The sequence below is a fragment of the Lates calcarifer genome, unplaced genomic scaffold (assembly GCF_001640805.2).
Source record: "Lates calcarifer isolate ASB-BC8 unplaced genomic scaffold, TLL_Latcal_v3 _unitig_5390_quiver_850, whole genome shotgun sequence".
In the NCBI taxonomy this organism is placed as follows: domain Eukaryota; kingdom Metazoa; phylum Chordata; class Actinopteri; family Centropomidae; genus Lates; species Lates calcarifer.
Genome location: NW_026117487.1, coordinates 30194 through 52212, shown reverse-complemented (window position 1 = coordinate 52212; position 22019 = coordinate 30194). Strand labels below are relative to the sequence as shown.

The window sequence follows — 22019 nt, the reverse complement described above, 5'->3', positions numbered from 1 at the left end:
CCTCTGGCTGTATGTGGCTAAGAAAAAGGTAACCCTAACCCTAACCTCCTGGCTGTACATGGCTAAAAAACAGCTGTAACCCTAACCCTAACCTCTGGCTTTACTTGGCTAAAAAAAATGTAACCCTAACCCTAACCTCTGGCTGTGCATGGCTAAAAATAAATAAATGTAACCCTAACCCTAACCCTAACCCTAAACCTCTGGCTGTATGTGGCTAAAAAAAATGTAACCCTAACCCTATCCTCTGGCTGTGCATGGCTAAAAATAAATAAATGTAACCCTAACCCTAACCTCTGGCTGTGCGTGGCTAAAAATAGCTGTAACCCTAACCCTAACCTCTGGCTGTGCGTGGCTAAAAATAGCTGTAACCCTAACCCTAACCTCTGGCTGTGCATGGCTAAAAATAAAAAAATGTAACCCTAACCCTAACCCTAATCTCTGGCTGTATGTGGCTAAGAAAAAGGTAACCCTAACCCTAACCTCTGGCTGTACATGGCTAAAAACAGCTGTAACCCTAACCCTAACCTCTGGCTTTACTTGGCTAAAAAAAATGTAACCCTAACCCTAACCTCTGGCTGTGCATGGCTAAAAATAAATAAATGTAACCCTAACCCTAACCTCTGGCTGTGCGTGGTTAAAAATAAATAAATGTAACCCTAACCCTAACCCTAATCTCTGGCTGTATGTGGCTAAGAAAAAGGTAACCCTAACCCTAACCTCTGGCTGTACATGGCTAAAAAACAGCTGTAACCCTAACCTCTGGCTTTACTTGGCTAAAAAAAATGTAACCCTAACCCTAACCTCTGGCTGTGCATGGCTAAAAATAAATAAATGTAACCCTAACCCTAACCCTAACCTCTGGCTGTATGTGGCTAAGAAAAAGGTAACCCTAACCCTAACCTCTGGCTGTACATGGCTAAAAACAGCTGTAACCCTAACCCTAACCTCTGGCTGTGCATGGCTAAAAATAAATAAATGTAACCCTAACCCTAACCCTAACCCTAACCTCTGGCTGTATGTGGCTAAAAAAAATGTAACCCTAACCCTAACCTCTGGCTGTGCATGGCTAAAAATAAATAAATGTAACCCTAACCCTAACCTCTGGCTGTGCGTGGTTAAAAATAAATAAATGTAACCCTAACCCTAACCCTAACCTCTGGCTGTATGTGGCTAAGAAAAAGGTAACCCTAACCCTAACCTCTGGCTACACATGGCTTAAAAAATAAAAATAAAAACCCTATAACCCTGTAAGAGCTTTAAGATTTCAGTTTTTAGTCACGTTTATGCATTTTAATTGCTAGTACAGAATAGCTGGCATTTCTGCATTACAAAATCATTCTTGTGATATTAATTCGAAAATAGACAACTCGAAAGTTAAGTGACAAAACTTTATTGATTCTGTTCTTTACAACATTTCACAAACCACAGCAAAGATAATGACAGATGTTTGACCACTCGGAGAGACTTTGTTTTGTTCTCTCAGCTCAAATTTAATGTAATAATGAGCACATATGCTTATTCAAGTCTTACACATCTCTGAACATCTTTAAGAACAAACTACTTTTGTTGTCCTCTTCGGGTGATGCAGTTTTCTCCTCCTGCAGACACAGAACACAGTTAATCACAAATTGTCCAAAGCATTAAGTCCTGAAACTTTATTACAAATACAATTACCTCTTACATTTGAGAGACAGTTAGATGTTTTTGACATCTTTGATGACATTTTTTGCCATTTTTTGGCACCTTTCTATACTATGACATTTTTTGCAAATTTTTGATGCCTTTCTATACTATGACAATTTTTATTGATTTTTGACGCCTTACGATACTATGACATTTTTTGCCATTTTTTGACACCTTACTATACTGACATTTTTTACCAATTTTTCATGCCTTACTATACTATGACATTTTTTGCCAATTTTTCATGCCTTACTATACTATGATATTTTTTATCGATTTTTGACGCCTTACTATACTGACATTTTTTACCAATTTTTGACACCTTACTATACTATGACATTTTTTGCCAATTTTTCATGCCTTACTATACTATGATATTTTTTATCGATTTTTCACGCCTTACTATACTATGACATTTTTTGACATTTTCTGATGCCTTACTATACTATGACATTTTTTGCAAATTTTTGACGACTTACTATACTATGACATTTTTTGCAAATTTTTCATGCCTTACTATATTATTACATTTATTGTCATTTTCTGACACCTTGCTATACTATGACATTTTTTGCAAATTTTTATGCCTTACTATACTATGACAATTTTTATTGATTTTTGATGCCTTACTATACTATGACATTTTTTGCAAATTTTTGACGCCTTACTATACTATGACATTTTTTGCAAATTTTTGATGTCTTACTATACTATGAAATTTTTTGCAAATTTTTCATGCCTTACTATATTATGACATTTATTGACATTTTCTGACACCTTGCTATGACATTTTTTGCAAATTTTTGACGCCTTACTATACTATGACATTTTTTGCAAATTTTTCATGCCTTACTATACTATGACATTTTTTGCCATTTTTTGACGCCATACTATACTATGACATTTTTTGCCGATTTTTGACACCTTACTATACTATGATATTTTTAATCGATTTTTCACGCCTTACTATACTATGACATTTTTTGCCAATTTTTTATGCCTTACTATACTATGACATTTTTTACAAATTTTTGACACCTTACCATACTATGACATTTTTTGCAAATTTTTCATGCCTTACTATACTATGACATTTTTTGCCGATTTTTGACGCCATATTATACTATGACATTTTTTGCCATTTTTTCATGCCTTACTATACTATGACATTTTTTACCAATTTTTGATGCCTTACTATACTATGACATTTTTTGCCGATTTTTGACGCCATATTATACTATGACATTTTTTGCCATTTTTTCATGCCTTCCTATACTATGACATTTTTTACCAATTTTTGACGGCTTACTATACTATGACATTTTTTGCCAATTTTTCATGCCTTACTATACTATGACATTTTTTATTGATTTTTGATGCCTTTCTATACCATGACATTTTTTGCCGATTTTTGACGCCATTTTATACTATGACATTTTTTGCCATTTTTTCATGCCTTACTATACTATGACATTTTTTGCCAATTTTTCATACCTTACTATACTAGGACATTTTTTTACCAATTTTTGACACCTTACTATACTATGACATTTTTTATCGATTTTTCACGCCTTTCTATACTATGACATTTTTTGCCATTTTTTGACGCCATACTATACTATGACATTTTTTGCCATTTTTTGACGCCTTACTATACTGACATTTTTTACCAATTTTTGACACCTTTCAATACTATGACATTTTTTACCAATTTTTGACACCTTACTATACTATGACATTTTTTGCCAATTTTTGATGCCTTACTATACTATGACATTTTTTGCCAATTTTTCATGCCTTACTATACTATGACATTTTTTACCAATTTTTGACGCCTTACTATACTATGACATTTTTTGCAAATTTTTCATGCCTTACTATACTATGACATTTTTTGCAAATTTTTCATGCCTTACTATACTATGACATTTTTTGCCGATTTTTGACGACATATTATACTATGACATTTTTTGCCAATTTTTCATGCCTTACTATACTATGACATTTTTTACCAATTTTTGATACCTTACTATACTATGATATTTTTTATTGATTTTTCACGCCTTACTATACTATGACATTTTTTGACATTTTCTGACACCTTACTATACTATGACATTTTTTGCAAATTTTTGACGCCTTACTATACTATGACCTTTTTTGCTGTTTTTAATGCTTTACTATACTATGACATTTTTTGCCATTTTTTTATGCCTTACTATACTATGACATTTTTTACCAATTTTTCATACCTTACTATACTATGACATTTTTTACCAATTTTTGACACCTTACTATATTATGACATTTTTTGCCGATTTTTGACACCTTACTATACTATGACATTTTTTGCAAATTTTTGACACCTTACTATACTATGACATTTTTTGCCAGTTTTTCATGCCTTACTATACTATGACATTTTTTACCAATTTTTGACACCTTACTATACCATGATATTTTTTATCGATTTTTCACGCCTTACTATACTATGATATTTTTTATCAATTTTTCATGCCTTACTATACCATGACATTTTTTGCCAATTTTTCATGCCTTACTATACTATGACATTTATTGACATTGTCTGACACCTTGCTATACTATGACATTTTTTGCCAATTTTTCACGCCTTACTATACTATGACATTTATTGCCAATTTTTCATGCCTTACTATACTATGACATTTTTTACAAATTTTTGACGCCTTACTATATTATGACATTTTTTGCCGATTTTTGACACCTTACTATACTATGACATTTTTTACCAATTTTTCATGGCTTACTATACTATGACATTTGTTGCCAATTTTTCAGGCCTTACTATACTATGACATTTTTTACCAATTTTTGACACCTTACTATACTATGATATTTTTTATCGATTTTTCACGCCTTACTATACTATGACATTTTTTATCGATTTTTCACGCCTTACTATACTATGATATTTTTTATCAATTTTTGATGCCTTACTAGACTATGACATTTTTTGCCAATTTTTCATGCCTTACTATACTATGACATTTTTTACCAATTTTTGACGCCTTACTATATTATGACATTTTTTGCCGATTTTTGACACCTTACTATACTATGACATTTTTTTGCAAATTTTTGACACCTTACTATACTATGACATTTTTTGCAAATTTTTGACACCTTACTATACTATGACATTTTTTGCCAATTTTTCATGCCTTACTATACTATGACATTTTTTACCAATTTTTGACACCTTACTATACCATGATATTTTTTATCGATTTTTCACGCCTTACTATACTATGATATTTTTTATCAATTTTTCACGCCTTACTATACCATGACATTTTTTGCCAATTTTTCATGCCTTACTATACTATGACATTTATTGACATTGTCTGACACCTTGCTATACTATGACATTTTTTGCCAATTTTTCACGCCTTACTATACTATGACATTTTTTACCAATTTTTGATGCCTTACTATACTATGACATTTTTTACCAATTTTTGACGCCTTACTATACCATGACATTTTTTGCCAATTTTTCATGCCTTACTATACTATGACATTTTTTATTGATTTTTGACACCTTACTATACTATGACATTTTTTGCAAATTTTTCATGCCTTACTATACTATGACATTTGTTGCAAATTTTTCATGCCTTACTATACTATGACATTTTTTGCCGATTTTTGACGACATATTATACTATGACATTTGTTGCCATTTTTTCATGCCTTACTAGACTATGACATTTTTTGCCAATTTTTCATGCCTTACTATACTATGACATTTTTTGCCGATTTTTGACACCTTACTATACTATGACATTTTTTGCAAATTTTTGACACCTTACTATACTATGACATTTTTTGCCAGTTTTTCATGCCTTACTATACTATGACATTTTTTACCAATTTTTGACACCTTACTATACCATGATATTTTTATCGATTTTTCACGCCTTACTATACTATGATATTTTTTATCAATTTTTCACGCCTTACTATACCATGACATTTTTTGCCAATTTTTCATGCCTTACTATACTATGACATTTATTTACATTGTCTGACACCTTGCTATACTATGACAGTTTTTGCCAATTTTTCACGCCTTACTATACTATGACATTTTTACCAATTTTTGATGCCTTACTATACTATGACATTTTTTACCAATTTTTGACGCCTTACTATACCATGACATTTTTTGACAATTTTTCATGCCTTACTATACTATGACATTTTTTATTGATTTTTGACACCTTACTATACTATGACATTTTTTGCAAATTTTTCATGCCTTACTATACTATGACATTTTTTGCCGATTTTTGACGACATATTATACTATGACATTTTTTGCCAATTTTTCATGCCTTACTATACTATGACATTTTTTACCAATTTTTGATACCTTACTATACTATGATATTTTTTATTGATTTTTCACGCCTTACTATACTATGACATTTTTTGACATTTTCTGACACCTTACTATACTATGACATTTTTTGCAAATTTTTGACGCCTTACTATACTATGACCTTTTTTGCTGTTTTTAATGCTTTACTATACTATGACATTTTTTGCCATTTTTTTATGCCTTAACTATACTATGACATTTTTTACCAATTTTTCATACCTTACTATACTATGACATTTTTTACCAATTTTTGACACCTTTCGATACTATGACATTTTTTACCAATTTTTGACACCTTACTATACTATGACATTTTTTGCCAATTTTTGACGCCTTACTAGACTATGACATTTTTTGCCAATTTTTCATGCCTCACTATACTATGACATTTTTTACAAATTTTTGACGCCTTACTATATTATGACATTTTTTGCCGATTTTTGACACCTTACTATACTATGACATTTTTTACCAATTTTTCATGCCTTACTATACTATGACATTTGTTGCCAATTTTTCAGGCCTTACTATACTATGACATTTTTTACCAATTTTTGACACCTTACTATACTATGATATTTTTTATCGATTTTTCACGCCTTACTATACTATGACATTTATTGCCAATTTTTCATGCCTTACTATACTATGACATTTTTTACAAATTTTTGACGCCTTACTATATTATGACATTTTTTGCCGATTTTTGACACCTTACTATACTATGACATTTTTTACCAATTTTTCATGCCTTACTATACTATGACATTTGTTGCCAATTTTTCAGGCCTTACTATACTATGACATTTTTTTACCAATTTTTGACACCTTACTATACTATGATATTTTTTATCGATTTTTCACGCCTTACTATACTATGACATTTTTTGCCAATTTTTCATGCCTTACTATACTATGACATTTTTTGCCGATTTTTGACGCCATATTATACTATGACATTTTTTGCCATTTTTTCATGCCTTACTATACTATGACATTTTTTACCAATTTTTTATGCCTTACTATACTATGACATTTTTTGCCAATTTTTCATGCCTTACTATACTATGACATTTTTTGCCGATTTTTGACGACATATTATACTATGACATTTTTTGCCATGTTTTCATGCCTTACTATACTATGACATTTTTTGCCAATTTTTCATGCCTTACTATACTATGACATTTTTTACCAATTTTTGATACCTTACTATACTATGATATTTTTTATTGATTTTTCACGCCTTACTATACTATGACATTTTTTGACATTTTCTGACACCTTACTATACTATGACATTTTTTGCAAATTTTTGACGCCTTACTATACTATGACCTTTTTTGCTGTTTTTAATGCTTTACTATACTATGACATTTTTTGCCATTTTTTTATGCCTTACTATACTATGACATTTTTTACCAATTTTTCATACCTTACTATACTATGACATTTTTTACCAATTTTTGACACCTTACTATATTATGACATTTTTTGCCGATTTTTGACACCTTACTATACTATGACATTTTTTGCAAATTTTTGACACCTTACTATACTATGACATTTTTTTGCCAGTTTTTCATGCCTTACTATACTATGACATTTTTTACCAATTTTGACACCTTACTATACCATGATATTTTTTATCGATTTTTCACGCCTTACTATACTATGATATTTTTTATCAATTTTTCATGCCTTACTATACCATGACATTTTTTGCCAATTTTTCATGCCTTACTATACTATGACATTTATTGACATTGTCTGACACCTTGCTATACTATGACATTTTTTGCCAATTTTTCACGCCTTACTATACTATGACATTTATTGCCAATTTTTCATGCCTTACTATACTATGACATTTTTACAAATTTTTGACGCCTTACTATATTATGACATTTTTTGCCGATTTTTGACACCTTACTATACTATGACATTTTTTACCAATTTTTCATGGCTTACTATACTATGACATTTGTTGCCAATTTTTCAGGCCTTACTATACTATGACATTTTTTACCAATTTTTGACACCTTACTATACTATGATATTTTTTATCGATTTTTCACGCCTTACTATACTATGACATTTTTTATCGATTTTTCACGCCTTACTATACTATGATATTTTTTATCAATTTTTGATGCCTTACTAGACTATGACATTTTTTGCCAATTTTTCATGCCTTACTATACTATGACATTTTTTGCAAATTTTGACACCTTACTATACTATGACATTTTTTGCAAATTTTTGACACCTTACTATACTATGACATTTTTTGCCAATTTTTCATGCCTTACTATACTATGACATTTTTTACCAATTTTTGACACCTTACTATACCATGATATTTTTTATCGATTTTTCACGCCTTACTATACTATGATATTTTTTATCAATTTTTCACGCCTTACTATACCATGACATTTTTTGCCAATTTTTCATGCCTTACTATACTATGACATTTATTGACATTGTCTGACACCTTGCTATACTATGACATTTTTTGCCAATTTTTCACGCCTTACTATACTATGACATTTTTTACCAATTTTTGATGCCTTACTATACTATGACATTTTTTACCAATTTTTGACGCCTTACTATACCATGACATTTTTTGCCAATTTTTCATGCCTTACTATACTATGACATTTTTTATTGATTTTTGACACCTTACTATACTATGACATTTTTTTGCAAATTTTTCATGCCTTACTATACTGATGACATTTTGTTGCAAATTTTTCATGCCTTACTATACTATGACATTTTTTGCCGATTTTTGACGACATATTATACTATGACATTTGTTGCCATTTTTTTCATGGCCTTACTAGACTATGACATTTTTTGCCAATTTTTCATGCCTTACTATACTATGACATTTTTGCCGATTTTTGACACCTTACTATACTATGACATTTTTTGCAAATTTTTGACACCTTACTATACTATGACATTTTTTGCCAGTTTTTCATGCCTACTATACTATGACATTTTTTACCAATTTTGACACCTTACTATACCATGATATTTTTTATCGATTTTTCACGCCTTACTATACTATGATATTTTTTATCAATTTTTCACGCCTTACTATACCATGACATTTTTTGCCAATTTTTCATGCCTTACTATACTATGACATTTATTTACATTGTCTGACACCTTGCTATACTATGACAGTTTTTGCCAATTTTTCACGCCTTACTATACTATGACATTTTTTACCAATTTTGATGCCTTACTATACTATGACATTTTTTTACCAATTTTGACGCCTTACTATACCATGACATTTTTTGACAATTTTTCATGCCTTACTATACTATGACATTTTTATTGATTTTTGACACCTTACTATACTATGACATTTTTTGCAAATTTTTCATGCCTTACTATACTATGACATTTTTTGCCGATTTTTGACGACATATTATACTATGACATTTTTTGCCAATTTTTCATGCCTTACTATACTATGACATTTTTTACCAATTTTTGATACCTTACTATACTATGATATTTTTTATTGATTTTTCACGCCTTACTATACTATGACATTTTTTGACATTTTCTGACACCTTACTATACTATGACATTTTTGCAAATTTTTGACGCCTTACTATACTATGACCTTTTTTGCTGTTTTTAATGCTTTACTATACTATGACATTTTTTGCCATTTTTTTATGCCTTACTATACTATGACATTTTTTTACCAATTTTTCATACCTTACTATACTATGACATTTTTTACCAATTTTTGACACCTTTCGATACTATGACATTTTTACCAATTTTTGACACCTTACTATACTATGACATTTTTTTGCCAATTTTTGACGCCTTACTAGACTATGACATTTTTTGCCAATTTTTCATGCCTCACTATACTATGACATTTTTTACAAATTTTTTGACGCCTTACTATATTATGACATTTTTTTGCCGATTTTTGACACCTTACTATACTATGACATTTTTTACCAATTTTTTTCATGCCTTACTATACTATGACATTTGTTGCCAATTTTTTCAGGCCTTACTATACTATGACATTTTTTACCAATTTTTGACACCTTACTATACTATGATATTTTTTATCGATTTTTCACGCCTTACTATACTATGACATTTATTGCCAATTTTTCATGCCTTACTATACTATGACATTTTTTACAAATTTTTGACGCCTTACTATATTATGACATTTTTTGCCGATTTTTGACACCTTACTATACTATGACATTTTTTACCAATTTTTCATGCCTTACTATACTATGACATTTGTTGCCAATTTTTCAGGCCTTACTATACTATGACATTTTTTACCAATTTTTGACACCTTACTATACTATGATATTTTTTATCGATTTTTCACGCCTTACTATACTATGACATTTTTTGCCAATTTTTCATGCCTTACTATACTATGACATTTTTTGCCGATTTTTGACGCCATATTATACTATGACATTTTTTGCCATTTTTTCATGCCTTACTATACTATGACATTTTTTACCAATTTTTTATGCCTTACTATACTATGACATTTTTTGCCAATTTTTCATGCCTTACTATACTATGACATTTTTTGCCGATTTTTGACGACATATTATACTATGACATTTTTTGCCATGTTTTCATGCCTTACTATACTATGACATTTTTTGCCAATTTTTCATGCCTTACTATACTATGACATTTTTTACCAATTTTTGATACCTTACTATACTATGATATTTTTTATTGATTTTTCACGCCTTACTATACTATGACATTTTTTGACATTTTCTGACACCTTACTATACTATGACATTTTTTGCAAATTTTTGACGCCTTACTATACTATGACCTTTTTTGCCGTTTTTAATGCTTTACTATACTATGACATTTTTTGCCATTTTTTTATGCTTTACTATACTATGACATTTTTTACCAATTTTTCATACCTTACTATACTATGACATTTTTTACCAATTTTTGACACCTTTCGATACTATGACATTTTTTACCAATTTTTGACACCTTACTATACTATGACATTTTTTACCAATTTTTGACGCCTTACTATACTATGACATTTTTTACAAATTTTTGACGCCTTACTATATTATGACATTTTTTGCCGATTTTTGACACCTTACTATACTATGACATTTTTTACCAATTTTTCATGCCTTACTATACTATGACATTTGTTGCCAATTTTTCAGGCCTTACTATACTATGACATTTTTTACCAATTTTTGACACCTTACTATACTATGACATTTTTTATCGATTTTTCACGCCTTACTATACTATGACATTTTTTGCCAATTTTTCATGCCTTACTATACTATGACATTTTTACAAATTTTTGACGCCTTACTATATTATGACATTTTTTGCCGATTTTTGACGTCATATTATACTATGACATTTTTTGCCATTTTTTCATGCCTTAGTATACTATGACATTTTTTACCAATTTTTGATGCCTTACTATACTATGACATTTTTTACCAATTTTTGACGCCTTACTATACTATGACATTTTTTACCAATTTTTGACACCTTACTATACTATGACATTTTTTGCAAATTTTTCATGCCTTACTATACTATGACATTTTTTGCCGATTTTTGACGCCATATTATACTATGACATTTTTTGCCATTTTTTCATGCCTTACTATACTATGACATTTTTTACCAATTTTTGATGCCTTACTATACTATGACATTTTTTACCAATTTTTCACGCCTTACTATACTATGACATTTTTTGCCAATTTTTCATGCCTTACTATACTATGACATTTTTTACCAATTTTTGATGCCTTACTATACTATGACATTTTTTGCAAATTTTTCATGCCTTACTATACTATGACATTTTTTACCAATTTTTCATGCCTTACTATACTATGACATTTTTTACCAATTTTTGACGCCTTACTATACTATGACATTTTTTGCCAATTTTTCATGCCTTACTATACTATGACATTTTTTATTGATTTTTGACACCTTACTATACTATGACATTTTTGCAAATTTTTCATGCCTTACTATACTATGACATTTTTTCCCATTTTTTCATGCCTTACTATATTATGACATTTTTTACCAATTTTTGATGCCTTACTATACTATGACATTTTTTACCAATTTTTGACACCTTACTATACCATGATATTTTTTATCGATTTTTCACGCCTTACTATACTATGACATTTTTTGCCATTTTTTCACGCCTTACTATACTATGACATTTTTTACCAATTTTTGATGCCTTACTATACTATGACATTTGTTGCCAATTTTTCAGGCCTTACTATACTATGACATTTTTTACCAATTTTTGACACCTTACTATACTATGATATTTTTTATCGATTTTTCACGCCTTACTATACTATGACATTTTTTGCCAATTTTTTATGCCTTACTATACTATGACATTTTTTGCAAATTTTTGACGCCTTACTATACTATGACAATTTTTATTGATTTTTGACGCCTTACTATACTATGACATTTTTTGCCAATTTTTGACGCCATACTATACTATGACATTTTTTACCAATTTTTGACACCTTTCAATACTATGACATTTTTTACCAATTTTTGACACCATACTATACTATGACATTTTTTGCCAATTTTTGACGCCTTACTATACTATGACATTTTTTGCCAATTTTTCATGCCTTACTATACTATGACATTTTTTACCAATTTTTGACGCCTTACTATACTATGACATTTTGTACCAGTTTTTCATGCCTTACTATACTATGACATTTTTTGCCAATTTTTCATGCCTTACTATACTATGACATTTTTTACCAATTTTTGACACCTTACTATACTATGATATTTTTTATCGATTTTTCACGCCTTACTATACTATGACATTTATTGACATTTTCTGACACCTTGCTATACTATGACATTTTTTGCCAATTTTTGACACCTTTCAATACTATGACATTTTTTACCAATTTTTGACACCATACTATACTATGACATTTTTTGCCAATTTTTGACGCCTTACTATACTATGACATTTTTTACCAATTTTTCATGCCTTACTATACTATGACATTTTTTGCCAATTTTTCATGCCTTACTATACTATGACATTTTTTTACCAATTTTTGACACCTTACTATACTATGATATTTTTTATCGATTTTTCTCGCCTTACTATACTATGACATTTATTGACATTTTCTGACACCTTGCTATACTATGACATTTTTTGCCAATTTTTCACGCCTTACTATACTATGACATTTTTTACCAATTTTTCACGCCTTACTATACTATGACATTTTTTACCAATTTTTGATGGTTTACTATACTATGACATTTTTTACCAATTTTTCATGCCTTGCTATATTATGACATTTTTTGTCAATTTTTGACGCCTAACTATACTATGACAGTTTTTACCAATTTTTGACACCTTACTATACACCTTACGTGACATTTATTGACATATTCTGATACCTTACTATAGTATGACATTTTTTATTGATTTTTAATGCCTTCCTATACTATGACATTTTTTGCTGATTTTTGATGCCTTACTATACTATGACATTTATTGACATTTTTTGACACCTTACTATACTATGACATTTTTTGTCGATTTTTGACGCCTTACATTTTTTGCCGATTTTTGATGCCTTACTATACTATGACATTTTTTGTCAATTTTTGACGCCTAACTATACTATGACATTTTTTGACAATTTTTCATGCCTTACTATACTATGACATTTTTTACCAATTTTTGACACCTTACTATACTATGATATTTTTTATCGATTTTTCACGCCTTACTATACTATGACATTTTTTACCAATTTTTGACGGCTTACTATACTATGACATTTTTTACCAATTTTTGACGCCTTACTATAGTATGACATTTTTTACCAATTTTTGACGCCTTACTATATTATGACATTTTTTGCCGATTTTTGACACCTTACTATACTATGACATTTTTTACCAATTTTTGACACCTTACTATACTATGACATTTTTTATCGATTTTTCACGCCTTACTATACTATGACATTTATTGACATTTTCTGACACCTTGCTATACTATGACATTTATTGCCAATTTTTCACGCCTTACTATACTATGACATTTTTTACCAATTTTTGATGGTTTACTATACTATGACATTTTTTACCAATTTTTGACGCCTTAGTATGCTATGACATTTTTTACCAATTTTTCATGCCTTGCTATATTATGACATTTTTTGTCAATTTTTGACGCCTAACTATACTATGACAGTTTTTACCAATTTTTGACACCTTACTATACACCTTACATGACATTTATTGACATATTCTGATACCTTACTATAGTATGACATTATTTATTGATTTTTAATGCCTTTATATACTACGACATTTTTTGCAAATTTTTGACGCCTTACTATACTATGACATTTTTTGCTGATTTTTGATGCCTTACTATACTATGACATTTATTGACATTTTTTGACACCTTACTATACTATGACATTTTTTGTCGATTTTTGACACCTTACATTTTTTGCCGATTTTTGATGCCTTACTATACTATGACATTTTTTGTCAATTTTTGACGCCTAACTATACTATGACATTTTTTGACAATTTTTCATGCCTTACTATACTATGACATTTTTTACCAATTTTTCACGCCTCACTATACTATGACATTTTTTGCAAATTTTTGACGCCTTACTATACTATGACATTTTTTGCCAATTTTTCATGCCTTACTATACTATGACATTTTTTGCCAATTTTTCATGCCTTACTATACTATGACATTTTTTACCAATTTTTGACACCTTACTATACTATGATATTTTTTATCGATTTTTCACGCCTTACTATACTATGACATTTTTTACCAATTTTTGACGGCTTACTATACTATGACATTTTTTACCAATTTTTGACGCCTTACTATAGTATGACATTTTTTACCAATTTTTGACGCCTTACTATATTATGACATTTTTTGCCGATTTTTGACACCTTACTATACTATGACATTTTTTACCAATTTTTGACACCTTACTATACTATGACATTTTTTATCGATTTTTCACGCCTTACTATACTATGACATTTTTTGCAAATTTTTGACGCCTTACTAGACTATGACATTTTTTGCCAATTTTTCATGCCTTACTATACTATGACATTTTTTGACATTTTCTGATATCTTACTATACTATGACATTTTTTGTCGATTTTTGACGCCTTACATTTTTTGCCGATTTTTGATGCCTAACTATACTATGACATTTTTTGACAATTTTGACGCCTTAGTATGCTATGACATTTTTTACCAATTTTTCATGCCTTGCTATATTATGACATTTTTTGTCAATTTTTGACGCCTAACTATACTATGACAGTTTTTACCAATTTTTGACACCTTACTATACACCTTACATGACATTTATTGACATATTCTGATACCTTACTATAGTATGACATTATTTATTGATTTTTAATGCCTTTATATACTATGACATTTTTTGCAAATTTTTGACGCCTTACTATACTATGACATTTTTTATTGATTTTTAATGCCTTCCTATACTATGACATTTTTTGCTGATTTTTGATGCCTTACTATACTATGACATTTATTGACATTCTCTGACACCTTACTATACTATGACATTTTTTGTCAATTTTTGACGCCTAACTATACTATGACATTTTTTGACAATTTTTCATGCCTTACTATACTATGACATTTTTTACCAATTTTTCACGCCTCACTATACTATGACATTTTTTGCAAATTTTTGACGCCTTACTATACTATGACATTGTCAACTTTTGACACCTTACTATACTATGACATTTTTTACCAATTTTTGACGCCTTACTATACTATGACATTTATTGCCATTTTCTGATACCTTACTATACTATGACATTATTTATTGATTTTAGATGCCTTTCTATACTATGACATTTTTTGCAAATTTTTGACCCCTTACTATACTATGACATTTTTTGTCAATTTTTGACGCCTAACTATACTATGACATTTTTTACCAATTTTTGACACCTTACTATACTGACATTCTTTAGCATTTTTTGACACCTTAGTATACCATGACATTTTTTGCTGATTTTGACGCCTTACTATATTATGACATTTTTTACTGATTGTTCATGCCTTACTATACTATGAGATTTATTGACATTTTCTGACGCCTTACTATACTATGACTTTTTTTTTTTTTTACCAGTTTCTGATGCTTTACGATACTATGACATTTTTTACCATTTCTTGACGCCTTAATATACTATGACATTTTTTGAGATTTTTTGATGCGTGGCAATACAATGGCTTTTTTTTTTTTTTTTTTTTTTTTACGTTTTCGATGCCTTAATATATTATAACATTGTTTTGACGTTTTTGCCCATCATTTCAGTGTCTGCTATCGTGTCTCATTCAATCTCACCTTTTAGTTCTGTTGATCGCGATGTCTCTTCCCATCTCCCATTCGGAGAGTGAGTCTCGCTCCTCAGGGGATGAGGTTGGCTTTTTCCCGATGCAGAGGTTCATCACGCCAAGGTCCGCTCCGAGAATGAATCGGAGGCCCCTCGTCCACTGCGGAGCTCCCACACCATTCGGAAACGCCTCGCCACACCGCATCCTTAAGGAGTTATACGCCCGAAATCACAGTTCAATCGGACCTTAGTCATGAGGAGCTCTTCGAATCCCCTTTGAATCACGAAAACTCTGCTGATGCCCAACAATTAAATTCCAGTGCCGACATCCAAACATCGCTCCTCCCAAAAGAAAGGGTAAAGCTCCGGCAAAGAAGCACACTGCTCCTCAGTCCACGTCTTCCAGACCAGCAGACAGTGTCTCCTCCAAAAGAAAGAGGAACCTGGCTCCTGTGCTGAACCATCCATCCCGTACTTTCTTCCTCAAGTTAACTCAGCACTTAACGTCATGAAAGCAAAGATTCAGTCTTTAGAAAACAACGCCATATCATCTGTTCGTAATGTAAACAACCCGGGCCCATGTTCAGCTCTTCGACACACTTCAGGCCGTCACGCTTCCTGCTGACGTCACTCCCCAAAGGACTCTGGGAACTGCAGTTGCAGCTCCAACCATGGGCTCCAGGTTCTTGCCTCCTCCAGCAGCCATACCTGATTCCCTCAGGAATCACATCTTAGCAGGTGTTCTCTTCTTTCATTTAATTAAAAAAAAGGAACCATGTCGTGTATTGTATTGTATATACATATATATGTGACATTTTTTGATGTTATCATGAAGCCAAAACACACACAAGTTGCCACAAACTTCCTTTTATTAAAGATGCATTGGAATATACAGGTTTCCTCCTGATCCTGTCAAAATAAAAGCCAATTAAAATAATATGAGAAATAAAGATATTTTTGCGTGATTTTGATAGTAATCCTGTAATGTCATGTTACAATGAAAAAAAAATGGATTTGTTCAGTCTCTTCAGGTAGAGTGACTCGTCTTTATCACAGTTTCTAATGACACACCTGTGCACCTACTCCACATGGAGGTATGTCACTGTTTTACTCTGAATGTTCAGATTAAACATTTATTTTGTAAAATAAATGCTCGGTAATTACACTTCATCAAGTCTCCTGATGCATTACATGAATAATATTTGTTCATTAAAGGTGTTTTTTGGCTTTTTTTCTCAATCATTATTTGATTAATACGTCTTGTTTACATCACATCCTCACTGATCATTTTCCAAATCATCAATCTTTTTTTTTTAATGATTTTCTTTCTTTTTGAATCAGCCAGCAGAGAGAGTCCATCCTCAGACAGAGGTACCTTATCATCATGTGGACATGAAGCAGAAAACTCTCCCTGTTGGTGCGTTCAAGGACACTCATGTCTCAGAGACTTGAGAGTCAGAAGTAAAATCTATCATTTGCTTTTAGATTTAAAAAAACTTTGTTATAAAGGAGAAGTTTAAAAGGGAGCAGTGAACAACTGATACACTTTAGATTGATACCAAAGCAATACTTTTTACAATGCCTTACTCTGAGAAATATGAAGAAGTTTGATTATGATCTTATGATTTTTAATTGAAAAACAGAAGCCAAACACAAGCAGCTGAACAAGAAGTTTGTTTCAGTAAAATCCAGTTTCAAACTGTCAACATGTTGATTTACATCAGGAACTATCAGTTGTGCTACAGAGTCAGAATAAAAACAGTCGTCTCTCTGCAAGTTGATTTTCAGAGATGAGGTGAAAGCTGCAGCAGCTCAATTCATCAAAATACTGAGGATGATTTGGAAAATGATCAACATGAAAACATCAACAACAAACGTGTATGTTCCTTTAAAATCAGGACCGTTCTCTGTAAAGGCTGATTATTCATGACATTAATAAATCATATCAAGTATTGATGTATTTCATGCAAACCAGTTCCTCTCAGTTGATTGGCTCTCTCTCTCTGTGATAGTTTAAGGTCCTCTCGGTGAGTCGGGACGTCCTGCAGATCACTCCTCCTCCGGTGTTTCCTCAAGCTCTGCAGCTTCGTCCACATCCAGACTGACTGTGGAGGTTCCTGAACAAACCTCCGTCAGCTGAAGTCCATGTTGTGGTTCGAGGTGGTGGCGAACTGTTCCAGATCAACCAACGTTGGCAGTGTTGTTGTTTATAAAGACCCTCTGATACGACACATCGAAACTAATCTCAACACAACGTTACTCCTGCTCGGTCCCTAATGGAAACATGTAGAACAAAGTGACATTGGAGGCATGCTACCAGCCGTCGTTAAGATACAGTGACCGCTGGTTCAACACTTCAGCCGGCACGAGAGTGGACAGCTGCTCCGTCTGAAAACACAACTGATGTCTAGGCTGTGGTATTCTAGCTTTTTACAGCCCGGCAGGACGCAGAGAGAGGACGAACATGAACGAGAACACAAACACGGCACCACCGAGTGTTTAAAGGGTGTCCAGACTGTGGTTAGATCTAAAGGTGACCTCCGTTAGCTCCACACTACAAACGGCAGCGAAACAGCAGCAGTGGCGGCAGTGGTGACACTCGTCGCCTTTATCTGTCGTTGAGTTTGGGCGAGTCCACCGGCTCCTCGTCTTCATCCTTGTCGTCTTTTGCCCCAATCAGCCGCTGACGGGCAAAGTCTTCGAAGATGATGTCGTCGTCACTAAGGGAGGGAGGGAAGTCAGTCAATAACAAAACTAACAATCCAGATTCATGAGCTGAGGACAAGATACAGATACAGAGGACAGAAACATGTTGAGCCAAAGAAGGAATCAGATCAGTTTGTCCAGAGAAGACAGATGTCAGTTTCTGTGCTTCATCTTGTACAGAGATTAGTACAAAATGAGTTTGGCCTAGCTTAGCACAAAGGCAGGACACAGGGGAAGAAAATCCCCCCTCAACAACTCCACAAGTGTCTGATTCACACAGAATGGTAATCTGAATCTAAAAGAGGAAAGAACATCTCTTGCTGCAAAAGCATCTTCATCTTAAAGTATCAGTCTATTCTCCTCTCGTCCAAAAGGCTTCATCAGCTCTAACAGCTCCCTTCATAACCAACCTTTAGAACTGATGAAGCCTTTCAGATGAGAAACCTAAAAGCACTTAAGACCACCATGACCTGGATGACTGAGAACCTACAGATGGATCAGTCTTTTGATATTTTAGATGTTTTTTAGTACAAATGTCATGAAACGACCCAAACCAAAACTGAGGGTATACTACCAACACACCCTTCCTACTTAATCTGTCTGTGATCATCAGAACTGGTGAACAGATTATTGTTCATTGTTATTTCATGGTGACATGAGTGTGAAATAATCACGTGTAAGATGCAGAGTTGCTGTTTGTCGGCTCAGAGGAGTCATTTTCCGAGTTTCCAGTTCGCAGCCCATTTCCTGCAGCAGCAGCATTAACACACATTAAGTCTGAGACTCAGGAGACGAGTCCATCACAGTTAATGCTTCAGCAGGCGGAGAGGAAAACCCTCTCTGCTGTCAGGGTTATTGACGAGGCCGTTAACCAGAGCAGAGCCAATCAGATCACAGAGGAGAGCCTGCGTTAGAATGAACTGATAAGGATGGAGAGAGAGGAAAACGGAAAGAGAGACGGCTGCTTACTTTGTGTCAAATTCGATTAGGTTTGTGTCGATTGGAGCTTCATCTGGAGCTGAAACAGACAGAGATCAGGGTTAGACTCTAGAAATCCGAAGCCATTCGCTGCAGTTTCTTTGACCTGACTGATTTTCAGCTTTCATAACAGACTCGTTCATTATAAACAGATGAATGTGTTGTAAACGAGACTCACCGTCTCTGTAGATGGATTCTTCTAACGGCTTCGGGTGCATTAATGTGAAGGGCAGCTCAACAGAGACGTCACTGAAAAACAGGTCGTTATAACAACACCAATAATCCACAGCAGCTTCATTAAACACATGTATGTGAGTGATTTGTCCAGTGAGACATTCAGGTGACCTTTGTAAATCTCAGTGTGTGTGGTTTGTGTCAGTGTGTTCGTCGATGATCTCAGTGATGTGACAGAACGTTGAAAGGTTACCTCGCCGCCAGATCTCCCAGGAGCCTGAAATCAATAAACATGTAACACCTTCAGCTTCACAGCAGCAGCACACAGGTTCTACTCTTTTCTACTGTGCTCATTAACTGTCATGGTGTTATGGAGCTGTTAGAGGCCAACTCCTGTGTGACCTGAGCAGTTTCCTGTTCATCCAGTCGACGCCATAGGATGGTTTTAATCAGTAAACCCAAATACAGGAGAGTAATCAAACTGTTCCGTCATTATTTGATATTTTTATGTTTTTATGTATGTAACAGAAACTGCTGATCTCTGTTTAAGTAAATCAGAAACATGCAGCAACAGCAACAATCTGCTGACTGCACAGAAAATAAACCACCTGCAGTGACGATACCAGATAAACACAAGCTGGAGATTCACACTAAAACTGAGCTTTAAAGTCAAACTGAAAGATGAATTCTCACCACTCTCTCTGAAAGGAAATACAAGCAGTAATAAAACTGCAGCTCCTGTAACAGAGCTTTAATGTAACTAATGGACCCCAGATGTTTTCCTAAGACAGACACTGATGCTAACACAACATTAGCAATTTGCAACTGGAGTTCCTCTTATTTTTTTAAAATTGTGTTTTTCTACAATGCAGCCCCTTTTTTTCAAGAAATTCACTGAGGATGAAATTCTGTGAATCAAAGCTTCCAGTTAGAGACAGTGGAAACACAGGCTGCCTCTCAAAGCTGAAGTTTGTCCCATTGTTTCTTTGTTCCCACCAGATACAGGCTTTATACCTGCCGTTCTCATTCTAGTGTCCTTAAAGGTGAGTTCACTGTCCACAGGTTTTTAATCTGGACTCCAGGTCCTCAGAGACCAGCTGTTTCTGGACTTTAGAACCCACAACCTGTTTATGTGAAAGAAGTTTGCTGCCATCCAGTGGTTGCTTTCTTCGATGCAGCTGATGGGGTGAAAGGTTGAGTGTTGTTAGTATAATTATGGGAGCTAATGTTATATTTGGTAATTGTACTGCCATAGGGAAACATGTATATGTTAAAAAGAAGAGGGCCCAGGACAGAGCCCTGTGGGACCCCTCACACTGATTCAGATTTGTGGAATATAAAGGTTCTTTGAATTATGATTGAAACAGTGAAATTTATGTTAATCTTACTGATGTGTACAGACACAAACAGGAACCATGTCAGCTTACACCTTGTCTAAATGCAGTAATCATAAAGTTTGCTGATTGCAACAATAAAGGTTTTTCTTTCTGCCATTTGCAGAGCATCTTACTGATGGTGAGACCCTCCTTTCCCTGAGCGACTGACA

At 32.6% G+C, this 22019-nt stretch overlaps 1 protein-coding gene across 1 annotated transcript in view; it reads right to left on the bottom strand.

Annotated features, from left to right (window-relative positions):
- Positions 1-1374: 1374 nt before the first annotated feature.
- arrb1 (arrestin, beta 1) overlaps positions 1375-22019 on the bottom strand; it is a 32268-nt gene continuing 11623 nt past the window's right edge. Inside the window, exons 13-17 of the mRNA XM_018662884.2 lie at positions 20727-20750; positions 20478-20548; positions 20291-20339; positions 16627-19335; positions 1375-1598 (exon numbers count right to left, since the gene is read on the bottom strand). Of these exons, the coding sequence (XP_018518400.1) occupies positions 19224-19335; positions 20291-20339; positions 20478-20548; positions 20727-20750 (256 nt within the window). The 3' untranslated portion in view covers positions 1375-1598; positions 16627-19223. The remainder of the gene's footprint in view (positions 1599-16626; positions 19336-20290; positions 20340-20477; positions 20549-20726; positions 20751-22019) is intronic.